Here is a 22,607-nt window from a genome sequence, read left to right on the forward strand (position 1 = left end):
CCAGCGTAAACTCACTTGGAACACTGGGGACCAAGTGTTAAAGCAGACGCTGAACATAAATCTATCTCGTACATTTGGCTACTGGTCAACTTCGTGCAATACATATCCCAGAAGTGTCTTCTCTTTGATTTAAACTATTCATTAGGATACAATTAAACCCTTCCTCAAAGGAACAGTGAAAATGATGAGCTGTTGACAGAGGAAGAGCATCAATGATTCTCTCATCGATTGGCTCCTTTCTTCCTTTCAACCCAGTGTGAACGATCAATGCTGATAATTGAAATGTTTTTGTGAAGCCAGGTTACGGAGTTCAACTTCATAATCTGCCTGTGGTCATAATATAGCCACTTGTACAGAACTGTGTTGACAGAAACACACAAAAAAAAATAACGACTCATTGTTCTGAGAAGGAAACCGAGATGCAGGGAGAGGAAAAGCTGCACCGTGAAAAAAATTCTGACCCAGACTTGGGTGCAATGGGACGATGACTCAAGGCCCGACCGGACCAGTCCGCTTGAATAGCATTTAATCGGAACAATGTGTGTCGATTGAACGCTGCCAGAGCACATGTCATTAACCCGGATGTGTACTTCCGGGTCGTAGGTGGGGGTTTTGGGGGGGGGCAGGCAAAGGGCCTCATTACAAAACCAAAGGGACCGGAATCATTTCTTATTTCACTTTAGGATAATAGGACATAAGAAACATTTAAACAGCTGTGTCTTAAATTGAAAGCGGCTGCAGCGCTGTTCTGTAGTGGTCATTATTGCAATCACAATTAAGATGATAAACAACACACAAACCCGGAAATATACTGATTGAAAGGCCACTGATGAGGGTTATCTCTCATCAGTAATGGTCCCTCCAACTTCTCGCAACTAAAAGTGAATTTTTTTTTTGGAAGAGCCTGCACGTTCTAAACATAGATGCAGTCTTCAGTCATAAAAAAAGATGTGAAATGTGGTTACTCGCCCCTCGCCAGTGGGGTTTAAATCGGGCAGAAACGCTGTCCTACAAAAATGGTGTCACTTATCAACAATGACGTCATGGCTGGTGTCTGTCCTTGATTCTCCACGCCCCCATCACATGATCCTTGGCCTGCAGAAAACAAATGGGCCCCGACTAGCTGTGGTTGATTCTGACATAGATATAGAATTCTATGCCATCAGCTGTTGCACCTTCAATTCAGTCAGAAGTGCCCTGCTGGTGGTCAACATTTCCATGATTCCAGAGCTTAACTTTCTTTGGAAATTTACCTGGAAGATTTCCGCCCTTTTGCAACTCCAACTACAAATGCACGTCAATTGAAAGTCTCCATCATTGTAGATACACTAACCTTTATTGTGTGTGTGTGTGTGTGTGTGTGCATCTTAGCAACAGAAAACGCCGGCAGGACTGTGCACCGAGGAGCCAGATGGATTTCAGGGCCACGTGCTGGGCGTGTGTCCCCCCCCCCCCTCCCCCCAGGCCTACTGTCTCTCTCACTCACTCAGCAGGGGCCCCCGTGTGCTCACAAACTCACAGCAGCATGTAGGATTTGACTTTACTTAGTAATTAGAATTATTAATGAATGTATCTATATTTATTTATGTATAATGATCGCGTGCTTGGCTGTAATCTAATTCCATGGTTTGTGGACATCATGTTTACCTGATCTTCCTGCAGTTATCTGTTGAGGAAGGTGTTGACCCAGCACACAACAGTCCAAGCAGAATTCCCTACGTGACTTTTCTTCAGGAGCCCTCCTCTCCGCTGGGGAACAGGATGTGACGAAGGGCTCTTTAATTTGAGGCAATCGCAAATCACTGTACGAAAACATGCCTGACCCTTCCCACCATGTATTGGGCAGCTGGACAGACCATCCCTCCGTGTGGTTGCGTTCCATCTTCCTCCTCGCCGTTGGAAATGGTCGTCGTTTCCTTCAGCCTCGAGACGTGACGGGCTGCACTGGCCGTACCTCGGTGATTCTACTATGGAGATAAACAGGAAGTGTTTGTTTATATTTTGTCATCTCTGGGGGAGCTCATAAGACGAGACAAGTTCCTGTGCAGTGAACTGCCGAACTCAGGAAGGGAATCATCCACCGAGAAAGAGAAGGAGAGGGATTAAGAAAAAGTGGTCGATGTCCTTTATTTTCAGCAGCGTTGCTCAGAGTAAACTGTGGGTTCAGTCGGGTTGGTTGGAACCATTATGGTCAGGCCAGAGCAATGGGTTTGAGAATAAAATTGGCAGGTTATTTTTATGCAATCCACTTCCTCTGGTTTGTGATTGAAATCTCTCGAAAGAGAATAGAACACTTTGTTGTTGCAGGGGCTGCTCCGATCAACGCCGCCCTCAGTCAAACTCATTTCAGGTAGGGGGGCCACGTGCTGCCCACGCCGACGGGGGGGGGAGGTGGCAGATGGTCTGGCTGACGGGGGCGGCCGCCGTCACTTTCTGCTCCCAAGAGTGAGGCCGATCTCTGTTTCTCACGGCGAGTCCATGGCGTACGCTTACTCATGCAGTGCGACTCCCAGTGGACTGATCAGGAATAGCAACTACTTTGATGGAAATGCAATTCATGCATTTCAGGGATTCTCACACTAGTCATCCGGCGGGCCAAGCAGGAGCCCACGGCGTGGGCTGGATCTGTGTATTTTTGACCACCCTAGTCTAAGGTAACATGGCCTTGGCTGTTCAGACAGAGGTGTCTGTGTCCCATGGTGCCCCCTGGGTTCAAAGACACCCCCCCCCCCCCCCATCCATAACAAAGAGGCTACGGGTCAAGAACCTTGCCATAGGGTCATGGACTCAGACACGCACCTGTTCACTGGGGGCCTCCTTTTTGCAGAACAGATGACTCCCAGATGTTATTATGGAGATAGAAGGGTGTGTGTGTGTGGCGTGACGGCTTAAGAAACTGCTTGTATCCCCTGAGAATGCACTATTTGGAATTGTACTAAACTTTTCAGTCCCACCATGCTCCACCTTGCCTGGATATACAGCACCAGTCAAACGTTTGGACACATTTAAACTGACTCCTTCAACTTAATGGCAAAGTGTTTCCAAACTTTTCACTGGTGATGTATGCAATGCTTTTCAGGGACTTCTGGGCCTTGATTTTTATTTTTATTCAATGGATTTTAAGAAGAGACGTTCTTACACCTGGAAAAGCGTAGATGGAGGGCTCAGTCTTGGGTTGAGTCTGTGGCTAGCTATAAAGGAACTCGTTCTGAGGGCCCCCCCACTGAAAAGGTTGGTGCCGTAGAGCATTTTCTCTTTTGAACAATGGGATAAAAATTGGTGATAAACTGTAATGTCTTTCGTACAGCTGAAGTTGTACATGGAGCAAAGTCCCTTTATCGGCAGTATAATAGGGGATGGAATACATAACCCTTTGGTTTGAATGGAGGATCTGGAAGAAAGAGAGGCCCACTTTACTTCCAAAACATATTTGCACAGTGTAATGAAATTATTCCAAATTGAATAGGGTTGGCCCTCATGCCTGAAGACCAAGGCTTTGCATTGGTTACCACAATGAAGCTGTCATGAGTCGGTCAGCAAAAAGCTGGACCTTTGCCTAAACATGACAGCATTTAGCTGGCACATTTCCAGGCAGACAGCAGAGGTTCTGTGGGAGCAGTCAGTGGGTTGACCTTTGACCCTGCCAGTCTGCCTCCGGGACAAAAGTCCCATTTAGATGCAGAGTAAAAAACACCCAAAAAGGCACCCTCTCTTTCTGACTGGTAATCCTGTTGAAATGCTTATTAACTCTTAATTAGGGCGGATAAACGCAGGTGAAGTGGTGAGAAGCTATACAAGAAGGGTGTAAATAATACTGACGCAAAGGAATGTCACCATAAGAACATAGTGACTCCAATTAGATCAATGGCTTTGCTGTCATTCGCTTAATTTTCCTGCGGAGGCTGTTGAAGTATCCTGACTGATAGCTAACATACAATAAGACCGTGTATCAAAATGCTCTCTCCAGTTAATGCTGTCAGGAGTTCAGGCTTCATGCGGCGACAGAATTCTTCTGGCAATTTATCTCCGTGCTGCCGTGAAAGAAAATGCCTTGACGAACCCAAATAGACCTTGAATAGAACATGAAGGAACAGCAAGTCGTAAAATATGTCAGTTTGCCATGTTGGCTTCAGACGCCACAAGTCCTCAAAGAAGACTCTCTGGTCAGCCAATAAAGTGCCGTTTGCAGGGCTTCTTTAGAGCCACTCGCCATGTGTTTCTTTGCCTGTTATTGGAGGTCTGAAGGAGAATGGGAACGTGGAGGAGACCAACTTCTTCTTGTCCCATATTCCGTTCACCTTTGCTAGTGCAACACTCGGAACAATTGACTGCTCCTTCTGGCCGTTACTTACTCCTTAACTCCTTGACCCACCGGACCAACAAGTGAGTGGAGGTGTCGGGCCTAACCTCGACGTGCTCCGTGGACGGTTAATCAGTCCTGGCGTTCGCCTTACGTTGTCATTCACTGTGGTTAAACGCCCAACCTCACTTCAGTTTAAAAGAATTCCCAGAGTTTGCAGAGGCCACAATCTGCGGTCATCTCCCTGGCATGACGAGTGACACCGTGGAGGTGAGTGTGCAACCTCTCATTGCATTCATTATGCAAAATGCTTGCTGTTGGAGGCGAGTGAAAACAAACGTACCCTCAAGAGGGAAAAGAACACCTCTTATTTATATATATATATATATATATATATATATATATATATATATATATCAAATTGAACGGGGCATGTTTATCTTAAGCATGCCAAGCCCACTCAATTAGTCGATGTAATTGACCCGGCTGTGATGGATGATACAGGGGTAGCTGAAAGTGCATTTGGAACTGGAGCATGAGCTTTGCCTATTTCTCTGGGTTTTCCTCCCTTGTTTTGGTGATGGAGATATTACCCCAGAGAGCGGGACCAGCAGTGATGCTGCACTGAAAAAAGAAGAAGAAGAAAGTCAGTGGATTTTGGACCCCACTGAGTGCACGGTTAATGGATGCGTCCTCAGGGTTCGCTGAGGAATGCACACAGGCATTACCGCCTGCAACTCTGTGTCATCTGCCTTCCGTCCCTGGAGGAAGCCGACAAATGGTATTATTGCAGCCCCCATCTCCACGGTTTGGTTTATGTGTGCATGCGTGAGAATAAAAATGCCACTGTTCAGTTCCCCAAGAATGAATCCTTTTGGGCTCTGCTTCATAGGCTATACAACTTATTTTCAATAAGTCAATGAATATTTTTACATAGCTGCTGAGTTCCAGATACCAAATTAAGTTAAATGCACATTTGTTGCATCTATCAGTCAGACTAAGTGTATCGGTCTTCCTGCTGGTTGTCTTTAACGTCATGTGTTGTAATGCTGCCCATGTTTTTATCTTCTCCCTAAAATCTGGTCAGCAGCTCTACATGTTCATGATAAAAGCAAGGCGGGGGTCAAAGGTCTAGTATTGATTTGGAAATCCCCCCCCCCCCCCAGACAGATCACTCTGTATGAAATCAATTCTCATTTGACCCTTGACAAATGGGTTGGCAGTAAAGGCTTCCAGAAACAATGTGGTAACGTATGGCGGGTGACGTCGGTGTTTCCGTTTAATGACCCAGACTGCGGCCAGCCGGAATGCTCCTGCAACAGCTTCGTAACGAACTGACAAATATTTGAACACATGCCAACTGGCTGGTGCATTTCCTCTAACAAGACTCCGTCTCGGTCGACTCAGGAAGGGTCGCTGTGGGTATGAGAACCACTCGCTTCAGAGAGAGAGAGAGAGAGAGAGAGAGAGAGAGAGAGAGAGTGGCTGAAAATACCACAATCAAAATGACTTATTAATCGAAATGGCCCATTTGAGAATAATAGGCTACATATTCTATCATTGGATTAGGATTGTTCGTGCATCACTCATCACACAGCTGGTAAAGATGGAGCGTCTGAGCTGCTGATTTGAATAATTATACACTTGATAATAATTTATCATTTGATTGTTTTTGTATTCTGAAATGTAACAATTTATGTAGTTAAGTTTCATTATTTGGGTTTGCTGATTTTGCCAGCGAATTGGGACTCTGTGGGGTCTCAGGTGCTCAGTGTAAAGCGACCCCTCCATATTATCCATACTTGACGTCCACTTCACAGACTCGTCTGTGGGGTGGACCTCCAGCCGGCCCTCCAGCCGGCCCTCCAAGGAGTTTACACCATGAGCTAAATCAAGCTGTCTGTCTGACTTTCTTCTTAATGACCACTGATTGGATCTGGGGGGAAAGCAACTTCCTGTCTGTGTCACAGAGAATCCCACTCTTGGCATGTGTTTGTGTGCATGGCCTTCACGCATGCGTCTGATGAGAGGACGATACAGAAAGGGTTTCGTGTGGGCGTTTTTTTGTCCGCTCGGTGAGGAAATCCATTGGGTGGAGTTGGTGATTGCGGGTGGGAAGCGTTGGGCCGTCAAGGGTCATTTCCTTTAATCGTGCCTCCCTTGTCCTCAAAAACAAATGCATATTGTAGATAAATGCATTTATATTCTGAGGAAACCCACCACCCTTTCCAGCTGACACCCACATGGATGCTGTCATACAGTGAAGGTAGAATCCAGAAGGGGAGGGGGAAGCAGGGCTAATAACAGAGCGAGTGAGTGAGAGAGGGAGCGGGAGGGAGGGAGGGGGGGAGAGGGACCGGGGACAATGCCAAGAGCTCAGCTCCCAGCACAGTCAGCTGAAGCTCAGAGAGGCGATGCAGACCAGAGTGCAGCAGCTTCAGTGAGCAAAACATCCAGCCACGGCATGAATTCCAGCCACGAAACACAAACTCCAAATGGCAATAAGAGGGACCAAAATTCAGAGGCTGTTGGAATGCTTTAAAACTTTCTTGTATCCTCACTTTTTTGAAAGGATATTTTTTACCCTTTTCAAGTGACGTGAAACGGGGGACAATCGATCTCTCAGGGCAGCCCGTCTGAAGTAGGTAAGTAGGGAAACTTGATCTTGATACAGATAGCCGTCACCCTTCCTGGTCCCTTGGAGACACAACAGTGGCGTTCCATTTAGTATGGGCTCCAGATGTTTGAAGCAAAACCCCAGATCGTCCCTGGACTGCCTCCCGCTGCTCAGTCCGGCCAGGAAACCACAGGCTGTTTCAGCCAATAAAATAAACATTTGTCAGAAGGCTCCGAACAGAGCTGAGCCACAGGGAAGCTGGTGGGCATCAACGGCTACTGGTCCCACTAGGCTGATTTAAAATGTAAAAATGTGTGTGTTGTCGTGGTTAGAGAGAGGCAGTATTTCCAGCACTTTCCTCTTTGCTACAGTGGCTTTATAGGTTATAAACTGCAGAAAAAGTTGAGTTGCGAAATTTGCATGGTCTTTATGTTTGGGTCGGTTGTCCGTGGCATTGCCAGTGCACCTTGCCTTATCCCCACGTGCGCTGGTGCATAACTTGTGGAAAGATTTTGGCATATTAAAGGGCATCTTCAACCCTGCTTTATCTGAGAACGTTTTGAGGTTAATTTTATTGGAAAACTTCAGATGGGTCGACTCTGAGAGCTGGTGGATAAATAAAGGGTTATGATACCCGTGTTGGTTGTCAACATAGAACAAATATGAAGTGTCTCTAGGAAAATGTTTGGCATTTCAGGAATTGAGGGAGGATGGGATAGTGTAATGGTCTCAGGCCTATTTTGGGTGCTATCCATGGGCTGATCACACGTGTTCATCAATCACAGTCATCCCTTTGGTGTGTAAGTGGTAGCCTGGCAGCCAGAAATTCCATATATGCTGTACATCTCCTCCCAGCAACATCTCATCCCAATATGGAGCCAATGCAGTAGACTTCTACATTCCTGTAAATATGGCCTGCTTTTGCCTTGGATGTTGGGGTTTCCTTCTTATATCCTCAACTATCCTTCCACATTTCCCTCAAGAGTAGCCGTCCACAGCTCAAACATGGGCATAAAAAAAAACATGACTAGGGCAACACACAACCTAATCTCTTCCTTTCAGTGGCTCGCTCTTGAAGGTTGATGAACCAGAGGGAAAACTAATTCATACATTCATAAGACCACGTGCTTTCTTTGATGTCTTGCATTGTGAACAAGTAGTATCCTTTTCCACCACATTAAAGGCTCATTCTCTAGTCCTCCCCCCCCCCCCTCACATGTGCCAGGGGGCAAGCCGAGTGACATCGCTAAAAGATTCAGTGTGTCGGGAGAGCATTAACGCACATTTAGGACTCACACGTAGCATTCATACGCACACTCTGCGGCCGTCAGCGCTCTCTGGCTTTTCATATTTTATCGACCATTACGGATGCAAAAACTGCTCTCTCAGGATTAGAGGAGGTGCGAAGGAGAGTTGGTGAACGAGGCGGCGTGTTTTATGGCTTCTGCATCTGACTGGCAGCTCAACGGCCTCCTCATTACAATAGAGACAGGGAGGAAAACAAGATGGGGTCCGTAAAAGCTGCTTAAATACAACTATGTGATCTTTTGGACCGGATTATCATCATGATTTATTTAGATTGCTTATGGGGTCTGAGGGACACAACCGAGGGCGGTAAGGCTGCTGTGTTTGTGCGTTCGTGTGTGCGCATGTGCGAGCGTCAAATGCCACTATTCATGCAATTGACACACTGGACCTTTATGATGTATAAGTATATCTTCTTTACAGCGTTTCAATACAGTGTAGTGTTACCGCAGGCTATTTAAAACAAATAGTGCGGGTCACTCCGTAGGGCTTTCCCTATATGTGTAGCTATAAGTGTCATTGAGGAGCATTCCAGACGTTACCCAGAAGCCGTCTGTCCTCTATGCTGCAGCTGTTGACCTCTCACCCAGGCAAGATTAATAGCTTAACTATGCACAATATAGACCGACCCAGTCCGTTCACTGACATTGATGGACATCATCAAAAATGGGTGCAGGGGGTTCGAAGGCAAATCGTGGCGTGTGCTAGCAAACAAATGATTGAGAACTGCTGAGCTAGCTAGCAAGTAGAGCCGTATGAATAGAAACTGGTATGGGTTGGTATGTCTTAATGACAGTTCCCAGTAATAAAACCAGTACCCTCAAAGTTATACTAATGGAGTACCCACCATGTGAATGGATGCTATTTGTGTGTTAGTGACCCACAGACTGGCTAATAGTGAAGACTGTTAGCATTCTTAGAGCTGTTCAAGCTCTGAGCGCCGTTAGCATGCTAGCACCACTAGCTGCTATCTTGTCTAGCTGCTGCGTTAGAGGACCAATAATCCGTCCCCTTCAATTAAAGATGTCTGTGATGATTGGCTGCCAGAAACCATACAAAGACTCCTTTATTTTCGATTCATTAGATAATATTTTGATTACCAATACCCAGCCCTGCTAATTGGTGACTAATGTAACAATAATTTTTTTGTGTGTTTTTGATTATTCTGTTCACCAGTTTCACCACGTAGAGCATTTGGATCTTTTCAGACATCCGTGTAATTTGGATAAGTGCACCGTACTGATAGAAATGGGTGAGAGACGGCGGGTGGGGGGTTGGAAAAACATGACGCAAAGTCTCTTGGGTGTTTTGGGACCTTTTCCATTTGAGATTGACCACTAGTGAGTGTACGCCATCCATTTTTCTACACGTATGATAACATGTCCTCAGTGAGACCCGGAGCTCACGACCCTGTTCCTCCCGTATAAAATAAGGACGTAATTTGACGCTGCAGGGTAGCACTATGGTGTTCTAGAGAAAGGGATGCCAAGTATTTCTTTCCATTAATATGTGGGAATGTTTGGGTCTTTGGAATGTGGCCAACTTTCTTCTCAGTCCCAGTATTAAAAGAGTAGTTATACCAGTGATTCGGTCAATTTGATGAGCAGAGATGTGACTAGTGGAGGCATGCCCATCGGCCAGAGGAGAAGTGGGTCAGCAGTGGGCCCGTGCTTCTGATGAAACCCCCCCCCCCCCCCCTTTTGATTTGACCTTCTTTCTGAGCCAACATAACATCTGCGTTGTTAAAGGTCCCACGCAGCAACTCGTGGACTAACCTCCTGCAACATGTGGATGATCATCTGAATACAGTTAATGCAACAAACTGAAGCCGTGATGGATGTCTCACAAAAAATGTATTTTTGTCCTGTCAGGCCTCCAAAACATGCGTCATTATCTTTTTCTAATATTTTGCGTCAAGCTGCAACTGGGCGTGGCTGGGTACTGCTAGAGCATGGGGCTGCTACTTTTTTTCCATCTAAAAGCACAGTTTTAACATCCCCATGGTACCTGATGTGATCTGTTCCTCACATCGGGGAATGTCTAGTTATTCTTTCTTTCTCTTTTTGAATGAATCAAGATAAATGAAATGGCTATTAATGACACACCCGGAGGATTGGAAACACCTCCAGCCTCTCCAATTTTTCCAGAGTGAACCACTGAGGCATTTCCTCTTCATGGGTGAGGTGGGTTACTGGGCCTCATGGGCCTGTGAAAGCCAACTGTGCTTATGTGTTTGTTTTGAATAAGCCAATGAGACCTCCGAGAATTCTCAAATATTTGCAGTGAAATGGTCGAGTTTATGAGGGTACGTTGAAAGACTGCCATGTGCGGGTGTTGGTGGAGAGACAGTTTTGGCAGCTATTCTACAATAACCCGTTTTTAACAGTTGCAGCACAGTGATGGGGGCATCAACTGATTGTACACAGTTAACAGGCAACAAACATAGGCCTTTTTCCTGGAGGGCTGACCTGGGTACTTCCCATGCGCTTCCATATGAATACACTGTCCTTCAGTCGGCTATCCAACGAGACTTGTTTGTAAATAAAAAATGGTCCGAATGTGATTGCCTTTACCTTGGAGACAGTCTGGATTGATTTAAGCAGAAGTATTAACCAGAGGCTATTAAAGTAATTCCTGATAATTGCAGGTGTGGTCAGTTTGAATGGAGGTACTCTTGACTTCAATTACATACTGTGAAGTTCCCCTGCATGTGCAATGGAACTGGCTGAGCAACATCTCCGTGACATTATTCTGTAGCTGTAGTTTTTGCTCACTACATACAGTGACCAGAAGTATGACCGTTTAAAACTGTATGTGTCATTCATTGTCCATTGTCACGTTGTTTCCCAGTGACACCAGCTGACGCCACAGCTCCCAGAGAAGATGAGCTGGAGGGGGGGGGGGTTCGGAGGAAGGGTTGAAGGGAAGGAAGGGTGTGGTTCTGATCATCTGATTCTGGGCTAAGTTGCACGTAGGCATGGGAGCACAGACCCTTGTTAGTTGCTGCTCTAAATGTCTAGAGAGTGTGGACGGAGCCAAAGCATGGTGCTCGTTATTGTTTGGCTGCCTACCCTTATTATGCTACTTAAAATAGGCTGACAATATTCATCAAAAAACATGTTATATCCGTGATATAGCGATGATATAATGGCATCATAATTCAAGAACAAAATTTCACAAGCGACTGTTCATTTCTTTTCAGGAATTGTAAGTTAAATAGTCTTAACAAATGAAGCAAAACCACACAATAAAAACAATAAATAACTTAAAAACAGCTCTCTGATTCATGTCAAAAATGATATATATATATATATGATATATATAATATGTCCATTTACCATATAATGAGTAAGAGTAAAAAGTTATTGTCATCATGTCAATATATTGAACTATTGTGCATGTGCAGTATATACATTAATTTAATCATTGATGGATCAGTGGCCCCTGACCCAAACAGGCTAAGATGTGAACATGGCCTCCCTGAGGCTCCATGCATTAACTGTGGGTGGGCCACAGATCCAATGGGGTCCCAGGTGATTTAGCTTGCAGCCAGTGGCTTTGGCGGGGCAGGGGGGTGTAGGTCCATTAGTCATTGTTAAGCCTGGCAGGCAGACCGTAGAAAGGGAGGGGTGGGCATGTTGTAGAGGGCATGTCTGGGTCAACAGTACCAAAAGAGTGGCACAGCTTCAATGTGTCCAAGGGCTGCATTGAATAGCTAGTCCATCTTAGATGAATGAGTGTGAGAGGTTCCCTGCCACATGTGATCTTTACACACCAGTGCACAGCCATGACTGCCCACAAATACAAGGGCAAGGGCCACCATGACCCCAATGAGACCTTGTGCTGTGTTGTTCAATGTTGGCTTTCTGTGTCAGGACATAAGAGATCCTGTGTGGTTTGAGAGAGAAAGCAGATTTTTACACATAGATGGTCAATTGTCCTCTGTTGCAAGTGCCCAAAAAGCACATGAGGAGAAGTAAACGATTTAATAACTACTTAGTTTCTTTAAAAAAAAGGACAAGTTATGGACCTGTTCTAAAGAAAAGGTCACCTTTTGTGATGATGATTTCTTGATAGAAAATAAAATTAAACAAAATAAACCTGACCTTTTTGGGGGGGACAGGTGAGGGATGGGCCCCCTCCTAATATAGTGGCCGTTGCATATAGAGAATAAATTTCATTGGACTTGCTTTGGTTATCTAGTTTGACAGATTCTCTTTCAGTGTGGCCAAATTACTCTCTCTGGCTCACTCTCAACAGAGATGTGCAAGGAACGAGGAACAATCAAGGAGTCCATTTTGGGAACCTGATATCACGTGGGACTGCACAGACTGCCTAACAAGCTGGTACCCCGTCCAGGGAGACAGCATTCCATCATTGTTGGACATCTTGGTTTTCCTTGTTCTAACAACGGAATTCAGGAATTCTCTGGGATCGGATTAAGACGAGGTCGCTCTCCTTTCATACACGGAAGCTGCTTAAGCTTGCTGTAGCGCAGGAACCATTGGTGCCACCGGATCAACCAGGACCGAGAGCCGCCTGGTGCTTTTCTGACTTCCGCCACAGTTGTCGGTTTGGTTTTAAATGTACGCTGCGCTCACCAGATGTGTGCCAACAGTTTGCCAAAACCTCGGCAATCCCTTACGCCGCACTACGTATGTGTCGGTTTTTCGTGCCTTACTCGGCCTTCTCTGGGGGGTGCTTATGTAACCCAGCACCCCAGGAGGAATGGTCCTCATTTGTGGCACCCAGAAACTGTGTGTGCCGGCCGTAGGGTTCCTTCTGATCTGTTATTCAGTGCTTCTTTAAAATAACTCTTTCTTGCTACCTATTCATTTCCAACCATTTTATTGCTACCCCTTGCAATTCCTGCCACATCACTCTTTATCTCTCTTTAGCCTCTCTTTATCTGCTCGGCAGTAACTGGGTGGAAAGACCTGAATCGGGAGTCCATTCATCCAACCATGTGTTACAAAGAAGGTGACAAGAGCTCGTCCTTACAGTGAAAGTGTGGCTCGTGAGGAGGGAACAAAAGGGTGACGGTTAGCGTGACAATGTGGATGCACAAGCACAGGGTTTACGCTGCACTGTGAAGAGGAGAATGTGCACGGCGATGCCGCTCTTTGGCATTGAGTCCAAGGAGGGATTTGTATGACTTCATTTAATTTAGTACTAAATATAAGATGTACACCTCTTCTTCTGTGTCTCGCCAAACATGAACACCGTCACACCCTAGCAGCAAGAGCCCCCCCCCTTCCTCCTTCCCTTCCTCCTCCTTCTTCCTCTTCCTCCTCCACTGACCTACTTCCTGGCGCTGGGGATGAGGCGGTGAGGTTGTGCGTTGAATGAGAAGTGGCAGCAGTATATCCCTTCCTCCCTGCCTCCCTCCCTCACCTCCCTCATCTCCCTCATCTCTCTCTGCTTGGCCTCCCTCCACACTCTTCTCTCTCACTCACACACACACACACACACACACACAGCAAGCAGCCTCTCCTCTCTGATGAGCGCATCCCAACCCTTGAGAGGGTGTGTCTGACTTTTCAAAACGCACATACACGCACACTGCATGGCTGTGCACATGCCATGAGGGCGGGGGATGAGTCCAAATGGGTCCCGTGTTTACAAGGTGTGCACCAAAATGTACGTTCCTCATGACATGTAGTTAAGCAGCTCCAAATCTCTAAGCGCCTCTTCCTACACCTCTCTCTTTCTCTCTCTCTCACACACACACACACACACACACACACACACACACACACGATGCTTTAATTAGCACCAGTGACACCTTCCTCTTCCTGGGACTTGAAGAACAGCCAAGAATACATCTGCTTCACTGTGTGTGTGTGTGTGTGTGTGTGTGTGCGGATGGAGTGCACGACTAAAGTTCATCCTTCTGCCGTGCGATTCTTCTTCGTCGTACTTTGGGCAGTGGCACTAAATGCCAGATTTGGTTGTAGCTTTCCATTGCGCAGCCTTGTTTGGCTTTCTGCAGCGTCAGGATGTTGGGAGGCGGCAGCACACAGATCCGGCTTTTCTTTGCCAACGAGCGCCGAATGCAGAGAAGCAAGTGAACAGAAGAGAAGGGATTAGAGCTGGCAGGAGGACATGCAAGGAGTAACGAGGAAAAAATGACAGATGTTACCGCCTGAGGAGGGTCGATGGAGGAAAATGTCACTTCATTTGGCGGGAAAAGAGAGGACGGGAGGAGGGAGGGATGAAGAGGGAAGAGGCTGGGACATGAGAAGGGCTCTCGGGGCACACATGGCGGTGGACATGGTCCATTTGCAATGTGTTTGTGTGCCGATGCCACACAAGAGGATGACAGGGCACGACTTTACAGTGCGTACAGTACACAGTGCAGTGTTTCTGTGTGTATTCTGTATGGCGTGTTTGGATTTCTTGGTCTATTTCCCCTGTGCAAGGGCTGGAAGACCGCCAGCAGAACTGTTGTTGAGTGAGGACTGGCCGCACGTGTGGGAATGGAGATTGAAAACACACACACACACACACAGAAAGAGATATAGCTTGTGTGGTTTAGTGCTGAATGGCTTTAAAACCCCCGTAGAGCGGCCTCTGTTCCATTAGGCCCTGCCAGCTGTCCACAGCGTCCGTACTAAATCACCAGCGTAAATGTTTGGCATCAGCTTGCACACCGCCTTAATGTAATAGAAATGATGAAAAGCAGTCACTGACTGTTGCACAAAGAGCATGGAAAAGAATCTCTGTATATTAACATCTTAAATTGGGCTTTTTACTGTCATCGCCGTTTCTATTTTTTCCCCACTGACCAAATGAATGCCCATGGTGTTATTCATTTGAGATGAGCATGCAATGCTTCAGCCACATAGCGTTTTAATATAAGCTGTAAATTCTCACAGTGCACCGGATGGTGCTCGGAGGAGGCTTCACACAGGACATTGGGACTTTGATTTCTATACAATGGCTTACTTTTCTGGCCAGGAGTTGTTTACATGGACATTGTGGGCAACTGGCAGGGAGTTAGCCAATAGGAAGTACCTCATGCTAAACAAGCATCCAACATTGTTGGAACCTTCCTGGAAATAATTAGAACAAAAAGTGCTAAATAGTTTGGTCCAGTGTGCTGGCACGTTAATGTGCTTTTTAGGTTTGTTGTAAAACCCAATCTTTTACATATATTTGTATTCTATTTGTATATTACGTGTGTTGAATGAGGATGTGCACAGAAGTGATGCAACAAGCCAAAGAAAAAACCTGCAGTTTTCACTTGGCCGTTTACAGCCCAGCTGCCATAGGAAAGATGTCAGGTTGAAGGAGGCAGAAAGAAGCGAGTGAGCCAACGGGGGCCAAAGCGAGACCCCCGTCCCTCCCCCTTTTTCAAGCTCCCGTCGAAGGCCCAGTGCATTCATAAAGTATTCACCATCCAGCTATATTTAAACCTTGCAGTGAGAACTCCCAGGCTGAGCGAAGATGTGAGAGAGAGCTCAGGCTTCTGGTGGAAACACAAGCTCTGCCGTATTAAACGGACCACGCATTACTAAACACTTGTTTGCTTATGTATGAATATCAATAAAATCACAACATGTGGGTGCCTTCCTTTTTTCCTGAAGGCAACTTCATGGAATAGTTTATACTGCATTTCACATAAATAGCTCGAAAAATTGATTTCTTTTGGTAGCATGGGGGAAATCCTCCAGGGTTCCCCGGACGCTTCAGCCCCTTGCTCCTGTTGAAGTGGGGGGATGAGCTAACATGAGGGTATGATGGCGGCCTCCCCTCCCTCCCGTACCCGCGGATCCCCCCTGGCACAGCACCTTAGTACCTTAAATCTTTAATCTCTAAGTATGGAATTAATCAGTTCTTTAGCCTGCATTTGTTCCTCCTCATTTAGCTGTTGCCTGCATGTTCCTCTGTTTGTTCCAAACAAACTGGGCCAGCTGGAAACGTGAATTGTTTCACTTCCTTTGCAATGCAAGCCTCCATGAACCAAGTCTCTCTCCTGCTACGTTGTGATTGGATATCCGATAAATGGTGCACCTTACCAGTGGAAATGTCCAAAGAAACCAAAACAACGTGTCTCTAATAGTTTCCCTCTCTCTTCTCTTCCTTCCAGAAGATGCCCCCGAGGTAGTGGCCTTGTCCTCCTTGCCACTCCCCCTCCTTACTCCTTGGCCCCTTTCCTCTACCTCCCTGGTTTTGGCAGCATCACCGGCACCTGTGTCCCTGCAGCCGCCATGCCCCCCAGGAAGAGGACGCGGCCGGGCCTGGGCTTCCTGTGCTGCTTCAGCAGCAGCGAGCCGCCGGAGATCAACCTCAAGGACAGCGTGCCCCTGCAGCTGCTGGAGTTCAGTGCCCCGATGCCGCCTGCTGAGGAGCTGCACGCACGTTTCTCTGAGCTGGTGGTGAGTGAAGATGGAGCCGGTTTTTTGGATGTCTAAGAATGTCATTTAGGATAACGTCTTCACACCTGCTTTGTTTAGTCTGTAGAATTCGCCCTTGGAGAGTTTACCCTCTTCTTGTGTTCTTTGGGGCTTTTGTGAACACAGCAATCATACTTGGCTGTGGATCAAAACAATTAGACCAGGACTAGCTCTTCAACAAGGTCCCGGTCTGGTTGTTGTGGTCTACCAGAGTGAGCTCTGCTTTAGTTTGGTGCTACTCATTTGTGGTCGTCACATGATTCAACCTCTCTTTGACCCAACGGGAGAAAGCGTTCTGCCTTGTCAGGATCAAACCAGCCTTTTGCACTACGGGAATACGCGCTCACTTCAAACGCACCCACGGCCACGATTTTATTTTCAGGCTATATGCCTGAACTATATTCAACTATATGCCGCCTCATGACGAATTGGTCCCTGATTTGGACCAGGGCAAACAAATTAAAAGGTGTGATAGGATCAATTCATAGATTCCTCATGCCTTTAATAGTTGATCACCTGCATCCTACTGCAATACGAACAAAGTGGTTTCATGATCCACTGAATGAGTCAGTCTTTCTTTAACACTAACTAACATCTAGTTATCGCACAGTGATAAGGGTATTTTGCACAATGCCTTCTCTAGGACAAGAACCTGTGGTAGACCACTTTCTGGATGGAAAGGAGAGATTATTAGGGATAATTTCCTGTTGTGATCCACTGATTCTGTTCAGTGAGCATGTTCATCTTTACTGCTGTTTTGGATACTGCAAAGCTTTTTTTTCCAAAATGAGTCACCACGTAGAAATGCTGCTCATTTAAGTAAAAACACAAGTAAAATGTATGAAATTGGCTCAAGACAACAATGTAAACCCTAGACTGGTCTTTTTCCTACTGCGGAGCGGCTCAATTCTTTCCCTTCTCTCGAGTGTTGTTCATTATCCTGACCAAACAGAATTAGGAGACGGGGGGGGTGGGGGTCCTGTGGACTGCGCCTTGATGGTTGGATGAGGCCCCCTCCCAACCCTGTTCTACAAATTGAGACGCTCACCCTTTCCACTACAGTGCAGCAGCAACAGTTCCCGTCTTGTGCACAGACCACACTTGTTGGCAGAGGTTGCTGGTCCCTCTGTACTGGTTCCAGACTGGCACGGCTGTGTTGGCATGTAGCCACGGTGCGGAGAAGCGTCAGGCCCCAGATGTCAGAGTGGAGTGGAGTCTGCTGTGGTTTTCCCCTACCACGCAAGGCGGATCTGGCTTTGGTGGAAGAACAGGGCTTTTCTGTTCGTCCCTTCGCCTCCTCGGTTGCTGTGTGGGGTCCATTTCGGCGCCTCTGCCATGCTCCCCTTGACCTCTGATTTCTCTCTCTCTCTCTCAGCAGCACAGCTACATGGTGCCTTGGCCTCGTCCATGTCTTTGGGAGTGCTAAACTTGACCATCTGCAGGACACATAAGTCCTCCCACTGTCATGATCAGATCAGGGGATTAAGTGAAATTCCATTTGGGATAAGAAATGACTTGTTATTATCAAGGCAGATGTTTTTCCAGAGGGAAACATTTCCCTCTTTATCCCGTTAATTGACCTGTCTTGATCTAAAATGTGCTGTAAGCCTCCATGATAAACCCTGGTGAACCTCATTACCCGCAGGCTATTTATCGGCTTGATTGGAACACATTAGAAGTTAGGATTGTTGCAATAAATGCATTAATCCACTCGGTAATGATCAATCCGCCTTTCATCTGTGCAATAACTGAAGATTACTTCTGTTGAACCAACAGGTGGTCATTTTAAAAACTCTGTGCCGCTACAGGCCTGCATAAAATGAAGCAGGCCTTGTGGTTAAGGTTGAATGAATGTACCCCAGCTCCACGATGAAGCACAACATGAAACAGGAGCAAATAGCAGACAGGTCCGTCTGCCAATTGAAAACCTCTTGACTTGCATTTTTATTTCCACCATGGAGAGAAAGCGAATTTGGCATGACGTCATTGGATCTGGGCCTTGGACACGTTGTGAATAGATTACTGTTCAGATGGTTGCTGGAAGGGCCTGTGGTGTCACTCAAACGTTTGACTCTGGGTCATGTCTGTGTCGGGCTCTGATCCAACGTGTCTCCACTCTTCTGCGTTGAATGTTGCAGATGAAAGTCCGACTCTTGTTGAATTGCAGCGTCTGCCCCGTCAATTCCTTCCTCCGCTCTCCTTTGAGGAGTTTTGAAGGCCAAAAAAATATATATTTCATACTTTTTTCTTGGTTTCATGATGTTATTTTTAGGGCTGTCAAATGATTAAAAATTTTAATCAAATTAATCAGAATTTTCAGTGGATTAATCATGATTAATCACACCTGAATCCTAACCATTTTTTCTTTCTGAAATGCATACTAAAGATAAATAACAGGACACAGATACATAATTATCATTATTATCATCATTATTATTTTTTACATAAATACATGTTATTGATATTTGATTTTTTAATTCATTTCAGAAAATAATCAAAGCAATGTTATTTGATAAGTCACAGACTGATTTCCCTGCATGGCTCTAGAAGGGTCTCGAGCCTCTGCAGTTTATCCCACTCTGCTGTGAGTTTGTGCTCCTGATGGTTCAGGGCTGCGATGACCAGACATGACCAGACATGTCAACCCTCCCGATGTTTCAAAGCCCCTCCCGAAAATCTCCCGGACCGACCTTTCTCCCGATTTCCACCCAAACAACAATATTGCTGCACCACCCGTCACTGGGCGCGCCGTTTCAGACCGAACAATAATAAAGGTTACACCTTGAAGTCGAGCGCGGCGATTAGAACGACTGGCGCTGCAAAGAAATTCGCTACCACCCCCATTTCAGTGTGAAATATCCCCATACCTGGGAGGATTTAGATCGCATTGGCTTCCCTTCCTCCGCATGTTTCAGAACAGTATTACGGGTCTCTCCGATGGTCCTCTACCTCAGCGCTGCTCTTAGCCAAGCTCTGCTGGGCGGAGCTTTTTTTCTCTGTTTTGCTGCGCGAGAACGGGGAGGGGGGGGGGGGGGGGGTGCGGGTCTCTGGCGCAAACGACTTGCTGAACCTGACGTCCTGACATATGCCTGCAGGTGGCAGTAATGTGTTGTATAGGATGAAGTGCATTCCCTAGAGGAAGAGGCACTTTACTGACCTGAATAATTTGTCACACTGCGCATGCGTGAAATGCGTCAAAAAAATTGACGTAATTAACAACAAACAGCTGATTAACGCCGTTAACGCGCTATTTTTGACAGCCCTAGTTATTTTACATGACCGTGCATTTAGAGCTGCACGGTATGGCCAAAAATCCACATCACGGCATTAAGAAACATTCTGACAGTATCACGGTATTTCTTTTTCAAGTGAACACACTAATTCATTGACCCCCAAAACGACCGTGGCTACCCGAACAGCTGCTCGCCGCTCGCTGGCCAACTTGCTCGCAACTGGCCGGCTTGTTAGCGTGTTAGCTTGTTAGCGTGTTAGCTTGTTGTGGCTGCTAGTGTTGCCACCAGAGGCTCGGCAGACTTTGCAATAAATCGTAACTTACGTCTGATTTACCAGAAACCCTCCAGACAGACACAGCTCCTCTCCTGGGCACAAGTTGTGTTGGTGCATCTCCGGCCTCTCGTTGCTCCTCCTGTGTCGCTCTTTCCCGTGTTTTCATGTAGCAACACAGTTACTTCTTGATTTGTGAGCTGTACCCAGCATGCAGTTCGGCGGGGTCATTTTAATAAATGTACAATTATTAGTGTTACAAATTGTTTATGTGTCACAAGCTGTTGTGTTGTGTTACCCTGTTAAAGAGTTTGTTGTGTGTTATTCATTGACCCTTTTCTCAACACACGTAAGACCACTAGCTCCGACCACGTGGCGCTCTGTGATGACGTGTGAAAATAAAATCTGCTGCCTCCCGAAGAGCAAACGTCAGTTGTTATGGCGCAACAGGATTTCATACTGTAAGGAGATCCTATTCTGGAGCAGCCCTACGTGCATTTCCATGGCAACAGGAGATTGGATTATTGTTATGAAAGGAGCAGGAGAGTGACACTCAATGGAGCCGATGGATTGGGAGCGATAAATCTGGGCCAAACGGAGACGCCAGCTGCCAACACGTGTCCTGCTGCCATAGTGGAGTCCTCCACTGCACACTGCACAGCTTACACTGTTAACGGGATTGTAATATAAATGATCATACCACTGTTCTGAACGGCAGGGGTCGTATTTGGTCAATAGCAAGTGTGAAACTAAATTATTGACCAATAGAATTATTAATAACCACCAAGATAATTCACAAAATAAATAAATCATGAGGAACTACCCATTAAAAGGTACTATTAACCAAACTATAAATCCAGCATCTTAATTCTTAGTAAAGAATTATGAAGGTTTAAGTTCAAGCACTTAAGCCTTCATATACCGCGGGAGCGACCCACCCGTCGTGGCTGAGTAATTCTGATCAAGTTGTAACTCCCGGTTTTACTCTGATTAAATGATCTCCGATCATAGAAGCTTCCCTGACCATGAAATGTTGCCACGCTACAATAACCGTTCAGCGTAATCATTTTGCAGATCCTAAAATCTTCAGCAGTAAAACTTGTCACAGTATAAGATCTCCAGGCAAAATGAGCCCAGCTGCAGGACTCAATCAAACACAAATCACTGCCCTCATGCCTTTATAAGCCACTCAACATAAACATCACAGTTTATATAAACACATTCACTTCATTCTGAAAAGCAGCCTGTCGCTGTTCAGTGGCTTCAGTCGGGGTTTTAAACAGGCTGATTGGTGATGACTGAGCTCCTTAGTGGAAACATTTATTGGATAAAGGGGTTTCGTGCATCATATGTCGACAAAAAAGAAAAGGGGGGGGGGGGGGGCGGCGAAAAGCAGCAGACTGATTTGTGCCCTTCTGGCTCCAAACTAAAATTAAATAAAACCACAACAAAATAAAGTCTTTGTTCGTCCAGCGAAGTTAAGACTAAACTTAAGTAAAATAAAAACTGCAAAATTGATCTCAATCTGTTAATGACAGGGGCCTATATTCCTTTTTTTAAACAAGTAAGCTTGGAGCAACTTCAGCTAACTTCTCTGCTACTTGATGAAAAAGGCATCAGCAGACCGTAAGTTATGGAGCAAAGGAGAAGCCTTGAAAGCTATTATTGTTATTATTATGTGTGGAATCCATCGTTGCTTCCCTTGTGTAAACTCTCCCGTTCCACATCTCATCCTGGAGAAGGTTGTGGACCTGTCGCCGCTGATTAGGACACCACGGACAAAGGATGCCACGCCATGTCAATGAAGCTACACATGATGTACACGCTGATATAATGGGTCCTGGGTTTTGATTTTCCGGGGAGAATTGAGTGCGTTTGAAACTGTTTCAAACCGAGTACACGTCTTGCACGCAGCGTTGATGTGTGAGGTTTGGCAGTGCTTCAAGGAAGGAGACTGCTCTATTTATTGCTTCCTATTAGCAATAACCTATCACCACCGAATGTGAGAGTGCTCTCGTATTCAGGTGATTCTGCTCAGTGATATTTAGTCGTGATGAGGTTGATGAGTCGAGTTTCAGCTGACGGCTCATGGTCACAACCTGATAACGTATTTTCCGGGTCTGTGAACGCAACTTCGCAGTGCCAATCAAGCACTGCAGAGTAAAACCTTTAAAATGGTCTCCCTCATCTGCGAAAGGAGACACTGTGACACTGAATCACATCTGGGAGGCCAACATCTGGCAGACTTGAGATTAGTGTGTGTTCTCTCTGCCTCTGTTCCCTGTGTGGGAGCCTCATTCTTTCTTCCTCCGTCTCGTAATTTGGGACAGTTTTAATCCAACCACTTTGGGCAACGGTCCAGCTGTCCAGCGCCAGGCGCTGCATCTGTGCGCCGCGACCTTTTTAATGGCGTTCACTCCCAAACACCATCCCAGCCAGCCCTTTTTTAAACATGAATCTTTTCCCTAATGTTCCCTGCGCG

General features: G+C 46.1%; 1 protein-coding gene across 8 annotated transcripts in view; it reads left to right on the forward strand.

Moving 5' to 3' along the window:
• daam2 (dishevelled associated activator of morphogenesis 2) overlaps positions 1 to 22,607 on the forward strand; it is a 67,222-nt gene that overhangs the window by 8,436 nt on the left and 36,179 nt on the right. For 5 of the 8 annotated variants that reach the window (XM_062557150.1, XM_037485931.2, XM_037485934.2 and 2 more), the window contains exon 2: positions 16,315 to 16,603. In XM_062557150.1, the coding sequence (XP_062413134.1) occupies positions 16,436 to 16,603 (168 nt within the window). In that variant the 5' untranslated portion in view covers positions 16,315 to 16,435. Of the gene's footprint in view, positions 1 to 6,693; positions 6,946 to 16,314; positions 16,604 to 22,607 lie in introns of those variants that run through there. The other 3 variants (XM_037485932.2, XM_062557149.1, XM_037485933.2) reach the window with 3 other exon arrangements.

The sequence above is a fragment of the Pungitius pungitius genome, chromosome 14, assembly GCF_949316345.1.
Source record: "Pungitius pungitius chromosome 14, fPunPun2.1, whole genome shotgun sequence".
In the NCBI taxonomy this organism is placed as follows: Eukaryota; Metazoa; Chordata; class Actinopteri; order Perciformes; family Gasterosteidae; genus Pungitius; species Pungitius pungitius.